We start from the raw sequence: 8,006 nt of genomic DNA on the forward strand, positions 1-8,006 counted from the left end.
CTGCCGCCTCCATTTACTGTGTGATCTAACCTCTCCAGGCTACTGTTTCTAGAACTGTAAAAGGCAAATAACATCCCTCACAGGCTTGTTTTGGGGTTAAATGGACCAGGAGTGTGAAGGCACTGACCACACATAGGTGCTCAAAGGCCAGGGAGTCAAAAGTCAGACCCCAACTAGTTTCCTTCCTTGTTGCCTCCCCAAGATTCTTGGAAGAGAACATTTACTGCAGCTGAAACCTCCCATTCACACAAAAAGGACGCTGGAGACAGAGGGAAGCCACTGAAGAAGGCAGTAAGTGGCTAACGAAACCGCAACTGCCATCTGTTCTTTGCTTTCTTTCTGAGTGTCTCTGGACAAGGACAAGTTAAACTTCAGGAACACTGTTTTCAGCCAGCTGGGCAGGGCTGCTGGAAGGTAGGAGGGATCACCAGGAGGGCAGAGGCTCCTTCCCCAGCCTCCAGGACAAGGATGCAGAAACTGCCCACCTGGGCAGCAAATACATTTCAGTCTCCCTCAGTCCACACCATTCGGGTCTCTGGCAAAAAATAACAGTTCAGCCTGTGCACACAGGCTGAGGAAAGCAATAAAAGGGTTCTTGCAAAGTAAAAAGGATGTGGCTTTTAAACACTCATGCACCACGGAGAGTCCCTTGCCCCCTCCCGCCTTCCCCGTTCTATTTGGGACACCCTCCATCAAAGCAAACAGGCTTCTCAGGAATCCCCACTACCACCCACCGGTAAGCCTCCGCCAGGAGTGAGCTAGCGGCTTTCTGGAGGAAAGCCACTCTCCCTTCCCTGAGGGGCTGCCTCTTGCCCGCTGCACCTTGTAATGGTTCTCCCAGCAGCCAAGCTAAATGACGAAGTTGGCCCACAAAGTTAGAGCAATTCAGGCGACAGCTATTTAACAGTTCAGAAGGGGCTCAGCTCAAAGCACTTCCTTTCCTCTAGGGAGCTGCATTTTTCTAAGATTATTATTTCTTGGGCTGGCTGCTCAGCTACTCAGCGTCATTTCCCCTTTGGGTGGGAAAGTTCTTTCCTTCTGCACTGATTTTCATTATGATTTAAGCCTTCTCTCCCTCTCATCTGCAGATCTCACAATTAAAGCATAGCATATGGATCACAAAATCAAGGCATATAAACTTTGCATTCAGCTTAGAACTGTGGCTCGGAAGTCCTGAGTGGTAGAAAAACACACGCATAAAAAGAAAACCTCTAGGTCTCAGCATCTTGTCACCACTGGCTGAAACATCAGCAATAAACATCAACTGAACAGCCAGCAGGGTGACAGGTGGGCGCAAAAGCTTAACAATGGCTATATAAACAGGGAGCTGCTCTCCAGGGACTTACAGTCTAATACAGGCAAACAACCCACATAATAGAATGCAAATGTGGTCACTCAGCAATGAGAAGTTGAACTCTGCCAGGAAGAGAAGAGCTGGGAATGGCCCACAGGAAAGAAAAGGACATCTGTGGCCCTTGCTGCTGACACGAGTGTATTTGGAAGTCCCATGGGCCAGGCCCTGACTACCAGCATCCCTATGGCATGAAGGGGCTGCAGGCAGCTTCCCCAGCAACCAAATGGAGCACGTTACTTGTGAGACTCAGGGCTTGTTAGCAGCAGTAGCATGGCGCCTCCCCAAACACAAAAATGCTGAGGGAGAGCCGGGATGACCATCTGTCAGGGGTTCTGCAGGGGCAGACATCTGCTGCAACACAGTGTGGACTGGAGGACCTGTGGAGGCCCTCTCAGCATCGAGACCTTGCTGCCTTGTGAAATAAGTGATAGCATCTAGTGAAACATGAGGGCCAATCCAAAAGGCCCCCAATCCTGGTTATTAGAAAACTCAGACTCACTGAAATCACTGAACACTGGTTTTCTTATGTGTTGTTTCTTTTTTATCCCTAAATGACACTGTTTGAGCCACTACCAGAAAAACAAGCACAAGTCATGCCTAGATCCTTGGCCATATGAGTAGCTTCTAGCAGCTTCAACAGGTGTTCATTTCATCTCTTCTAATCGCACCTTTCCAACATCTCTTCAGAGATTGGGCCTTCGAGCCACTGAAGAGGAAGCACTCCTTGGGTGGTGTCTGTGGGACACCAGGAGACCAGGAGAGCCTACTTAGGTAAGGGAAGGTGTGCACTATTCCAACTACTCTCTCGCTGCTTTCTGGGACTCTCACACGTATTCCTTCCAGTACCTCATATACCTGAAGACCCCATCACTCAACTCTGCAAAGGAATCAAACTGGGAAAGCCACAAAGCCAAGATTAGCAGTGCTACCTGCCACACCTGTGAGGGATGTTTGGGTCACATAAGGCCCCAATTCTTACCAGCTGAGTCCTGTAAGCTAGCTGCCTCCACTGTCCCTATCTCTGTAATACCTACCTCTCTACGGTCTCTGGAGATCCCACCCCTAAGAGAAGGAAAGAGACTCATGTGCCAGCCCCATCCAGCCAGGGCCCCTGCAAGTCAGTGTCCCTCCCACCTATCCCCTAACAATAAGATGTGGGCCATTCAGCTAAGAAAGCCTGACTACTACCCAGAGAAATCTGCCTTCAGCTCTTGGGTGTCTCCTCTGAAATGTTCTCCATTCTCTGCACTCTATCTTCTGTTTAGAAAAACTCACAAAATACTACACAGTGTTCCTCAGTTACTTTTCTAGTTGGAGAAAGTCGGGAAATGTGCTCTTTTATGTTCTTGATTCCTTCCCGTGGAACTTAGCAAAACAGTGTATGCTGTAAGTTATCTAAAGTCAGGGTCACTCTGGGATGTGTCTCCTACAAGTCTTCAGAAGCTTATCTCTCCTCTCCCTTTTCTTACTGTTCCTCGGTTTCTCAGTCTTATGCCAGTGATTTAAAAATTCACAAAATAAGGCATTTTGCCATAATGGGAATACTGTTGAATATGAAATTGAGTTTTTACAGAACTTGATTTTTAAAAATCCAAACTTTTTCTTATTTAACTCTAAGAAGCACCTCTAGGTTGGAGGAAGCAAGCTAATTCACGTGCCAGAAAGTCTGCATGATATGATAAACTTAAATGAATTGTCAATTATGCAGACAAAAACCTCAACTTTCAGGGAAACTCCAAATCAATGTCCAGTGTTGCAAGCAACCCAGCTTCTTTGAATAGCCGGGACAGAGCATATGCCCTGTGTCACTCACAGGAAGGCAAAGGCTAACACCACCACGTTGCTGACTTTGTTCAAAGCACTTTCCATTTATTTTTACTTTCATTTTGTCACATCATCACTAGGAGGCTAGAAGGAACAGGCATCATCACTTCCATTTCACAGATGGAGAAAGTGAGCTCAAAGAGACAACATTCCCAAGGTCATAATGGTATTATGGTTAGAATTCCACTCAGTCTGTGACATATTTTTCCAGATCATAAGAAAGAACTGTACACAAAGGTAGCAGGGAGAAGAGGTCAGTTCCTTCTCTCTGCATGGAATGGGCAGTGGCTATCACGGAGCAACAGTTCATTGGGAAAGGAAAGGGGAGGCAGGAGGCTCAGGGATGGTCCTGTATCAGCCTGTGCCTTGTAGGGGTTCAACCATGCAATCCCAACCGGGCTTCCTTTGCTTTTAAGTCGAACCAGTAGAGCGTTTTGTTTCAAACTACGTACATCCTTTGTCCTTTACAATATCGCGTGCTAGAACCCCTTAAAAAATCAGTTATTTAGATGAGAAAGTCGAGCCCTGTACCTGGAGAGGCCAGTTCTGTAGAGCGGAAAAAATGAAACTGGGGACAGGCTGACCAGATACCAGAGGTGAGAGATGCTTTGGAGCCTTTTTTCCCTTTTGCTTTCCTTTCCTTTCCATTTTCTTAAAGTGGGGTGGAAGAGATACAGGGTACCCCATAGGAAATAAGTTTTCTTCCAAAGGGTTGGGGGAGAACGGGATGGTCACACCCCTCAGTCCAGCCAACCGCGAAAGCGTCCCTCCCTACCCGCCGACCCTCAAGGTCCCGCAACGCCGGGCGAGGAGCCCCCACCCTGGGTCGCGCGGCGCGGAGGGGCCTACGGCTGGGGATACGGCCCGGGGCGCGCCCACGCCCCCAGCCCAGGCTGGTCCGGCGCCAGGTTCCCGGCTCTCACTCACCCGCGCTCCCGCCTCTGGGGGCCCGGCCGGAGGGTCCCCGCTGTGTCGCGGCGCCCGGCTCCGGTGCCCTGTGGCTGGGGCCGGGGGTCGCGGGCCCGCGGCGCTCCCGGGGCGGCGTGGGCGGCGGCTCGCGCTCCGGGCGGCGCTCCAGCTGCAGCTTCAGCCCCGCGCCCGCGAGGGGCGCGCGGCGGACCGGGGAAGGCGGCGGGTCCCGCGTCCCGGGGGCCGCCGGCGGCAGCAGCAACAGCGGCAGCAACAGCAGCAGGAGCAGCGGCGGCCACCGCGAGGCGCGCGGTGAGGCCATGGTGACGGCGCCCGCCCGCGCTCACATGCCCCGCGCGCCGGGCATGCGAGGGGCGGCCGCGGGGCGAGGGCAGCGGGCAGCGGGCGGCGGGGGCCGCGCGGGGCCGGGGAAGTGAGCAGAGTGAGGCCGCGAGAGCGCTCCCCCGCCTCAAAAGTTGTCGGGAGCCGCGGGAGGGCGGCCGGGGGCCGGGCGGGCTGGGCGGAGGCGGCCCGCGGCGCCGCTACATGCTAATTAGCCCGGGCGGGTCGCTGGCGGGCGGGCGGCTCCTCCTCGGTTGACATCACCGGCCCCGCGCGGCGGGCCCGGGGGCGGGGAGAGGGCAGGAAGGGGGCTGGGGCCGGGCGCCTGGAGAGCGGCCCGGCCCGGGACAGCGGGATGAGGTCAGCGGAGCCACGGTGCTGCAACTTTTGTCACACACATGCTCCGCATAGAGTCTTCTGAATCGGGCACCACTTTCCCAACTCCTTAAACGCACAAGAAGTAGGTGAAAAGCAGGTCCTGGGTAATGTGATTAGCACCAGACTAGATTATCCCAAGTGCTTTGATAGAAGAGAGAAAGGGAACGGTCCCCTGGTCCCCAGCCCGCGCTGTCACCGCCCTTAATTGATTTGAAGTGTCCCCACTCCCACCCCCACTTCCCCTTCTTCAGGCCCCAGGGCTGGTGATGAGCTCGTGTTTGCCAAACCTAACACCTCACCCTCCGGCCAACGCGAGCATCCGAGTATCCCCCACGCCCTCTCAAGCTTGGATGCTGTTCCCATCCGACCACTGCCTTTGGCTCACACCAGAGTTCTGCAGAGATGTCACCGCGAGGACACCCAAACAGGCTGCAGGGAAAAGAAAACTGTGAATTCAGGCAGGCTAGGGCAAACTCATCATCAGGAAAAGAGCTGCAGATCACAAATTAAACCAAATGATGCCCAGAGATCACAGAATTTTAAATGGAAACCTTTGGGGAAAGATTCAAAGATTTCATGTAAACAAATTTTCTTGGTAAATAAAGTTACATTTGTTTCCATAACCACTCCCTCCCCAGTAAATGAATAATAAAATGTCTAAAGTTTAGGACTGTAAGCCTCCTCATTAAGTGAAGAAAGAGGGGCTCAAATGGGAAAATAACTTGCTCAAGATTCTGAAGGTAGACCCGAAGACGAAATGATTGATCTGTGAATGACCATGTGATATTGTTAATTCTGGTCTCCTAATTCACAGTTTGCAATAATTTGCAAACAGAAACAAATAGTGTTGCAACAGAAACAAATGTTGCAGCTCCTTGGGGATCTTGCCGGTTCTGTTGGAGGCCCCTGTCTGACAACCAAATGCTCATGAAAATATGAGTATGCACCTTTCTCACTTTCAGGCCTGGCTCTCCATCCCATTTCTCTGCTCTTCTCTGTTTCTCTGTCTCCAGATCTCCATGACCCACCTCCAGGAGAATGAGATCGTGGTGTTCAGGGCAGCTGCAGATGGGCCTAGGCCCACTTTCTGGTGACTCAGTACAAGTGAGTCATTTGGCAAAAAAAAAAAAACATAAAGGAGGTTGTGTATAAACAAACTCACCTTAAATGAGGGAATGAGGAGTAAAGATTTGGTTTTATTTTGTTTTGTTTTTAAACAAACTAGTTTTCCAGGGCTCTCACACAGATCTTCCAGGTCTCTCCAAGAAAGTACCAAACAATAACCCCCCTGAAACTGACTTGATTTGCTCTCATGGCCTGAGCTCAACTTCTCTGGATGCTGCTCTCACAATAACAGGCAGGACTGCACAGCTGCCCAGACACAGTCAGACAAGCTCCAACAGACTAGGACTGTGCCCAGAGGTTCTGTTCACTGCCACTCCCTTCCCTCCAAGGAGACCATGTCACATAGTATTGGTTGCACTCCCAGGCAAGCAGGAAGGTTTAAGGGTAGAATGGCCCTTACAGGCTTCTTGTGTGGATTCAGGGATCCTATGAGAGAATCTGCCTTCTCTACTAAGACCCAAGGAGTAAACATGTACCTGCCACCTCCCCGCAATCCTCCCCCACTCCCCCAATCCCTCCCCACTTTAAGTACCACAGGTTTATCTCTCTCTAGTCTTCTCTCTGCCTTCTAAGAGAAATGACCAAGTTCAGGGTAACTACCAACTAGAAAGGGCTTAACCAGCAGATTAGGGGAGGGACACACAGGGAGAACTTGGAAAGATTGATCATGGTGTAGATGGATTCCAGCTCTTTCTCTTCTCCTCCTAGGGCAGAACAAGAGAAAACAGCAAGATAGCAAGAGAGAGCTGGAGGCAGTATAGAACCTTGGAAAGAACAGTTGACTTGGTGCTAGAGCCCTTGCTTCTTTTCTGCCCTTTACCACTGTTTAATTGTGTGCTCTGGGCCACAGTTTCCAATCTCTAAAACAAAGATGGTCCTAGATGATTGCTAAGGAGAGTTCTAGCTCTGATGTTTTAGAGTTCAGTAAAGAACTTCCGGCACAGTAGCAAGGACGTATGAAATAGGTATCTCCCATCCAAGTACTGACCAGACTCAAGCCTGCTTAGTTTCTAAGATCAGAAAAGATCAGGCACTTTAGGGTGGTACGGCCATAGACTAAAACAATTATCTAAGAACATTTGTAGTGTTTCCTTCCCAGGGATGTGAAAATCCAGACAAGATTCTTGATCATCTCAGATAGCTTGAGAGGTCCTATCTGGAGCCAGAGTCATAAATCAGATGACTTCTCAGACCCATTCCAGCCCTGGGAATCTGTTGATCTAGGATAAAACAGCTGGGAAGATAGCTCAGAACAAATTCAAGGACTGAGTGAGTTAACAGGCATTCCTGACCTCTCCACAGGTAGGAGTGGGGGCACCCCAATGTAATTGACAGTGAAATCAGCAGGGAGCCCAGTGTCTTTGCCACCTGAAACTTCATGTAGTCAGAGCTTTTGCCAGGGCTTCCTGCCTCTACTTGTGTTAGTCGGACTAGGCTAGGCTGTAGTAATAAATAGGCCACCCAGATGCAGCAGCTTAACACCATATGTGTTTCATTCTTGTTCCCTTGACAGCCTTAGACACTGATGTTCAGCTCAGTAGGCTGCGTGAAGAAGCTGTCCTATTGAGCTGAACATCAGTGTGTAAGGCTGTTAAAGGAACAGGAATCCACACTATGAATCCATGTTATGGTGGGTCTGCCATACTCTACTATGGCTTCCAAAGTTGCTCTGGGAATTGGCATCCCAGTCAGCCAGAGGTGAAAAGAACATGGTGGTGTGAGCAGAGGAGGTTTTGGTGGGCCCGGTCTGGAAGTGCCTCATCTCCTCTTACATTCCACTGGAGAGAGCATGGACACATGGCTCACCCAACTGCACAGGAGGCTGGGAAATGTAGTCTAACCACAGAGGCAAAGAAGGGGAGAAGGGATTTGGGTAGACCGCTAACAGTCTCTGCCCTACCTCTAGATATCAGTAGAGCAGATAAAGAAAGGGAGAGTAAAAAGATTCATCTTTTGGTCTCCGTTTCCTTCTTTATGAGGATGTTGAATCAAATGATCTCTCAAGGCCACCTAATCTAACATTCAGTGGTATGAAGGGGCCATGAAATGTCCTTCCACACCAAAGTGAACTGTA

The 8,006-nt window shown here is 50.5% G+C and overlaps 1 protein-coding gene across 5 annotated transcripts in view; it reads right to left on the reverse strand.

Annotated features, from left to right (window-relative positions):
- The window catches only part of HEG1 (heart development protein with EGF like domains 1), a 90,064-nt gene extending 85,448 nt beyond the window's left edge, over positions 1–4,616 (reverse strand). For 2 of the 5 annotated variants that reach the window (XM_026456468.2, XM_023215104.3), the window contains exon 1: positions 4,106–4,615. In XM_026456468.2, coding sequence (XP_026312253.1) covers positions 4,106–4,409 — 304 coding nt within the window. In that variant the 5' untranslated portion in view covers positions 4,410–4,615. Of the gene's footprint in view, positions 1–4,105 lie in introns of all 5 variants that reach the window. The other 3 variants (XM_026456467.2, XM_026456473.2, XM_026456458.2) reach the window with 2 other exon arrangements.
- Between the last annotated feature and the right edge of the window lie 3,390 nt (positions 4,617–8,006).

The sequence above is a fragment of the Piliocolobus tephrosceles genome, chromosome 2 (assembly GCF_002776525.5).
Source record: "Piliocolobus tephrosceles isolate RC106 chromosome 2, ASM277652v3, whole genome shotgun sequence".
Lineage (NCBI taxonomy): Eukaryota > Metazoa > Chordata > Mammalia > Primates > Cercopithecidae > Piliocolobus > Piliocolobus tephrosceles.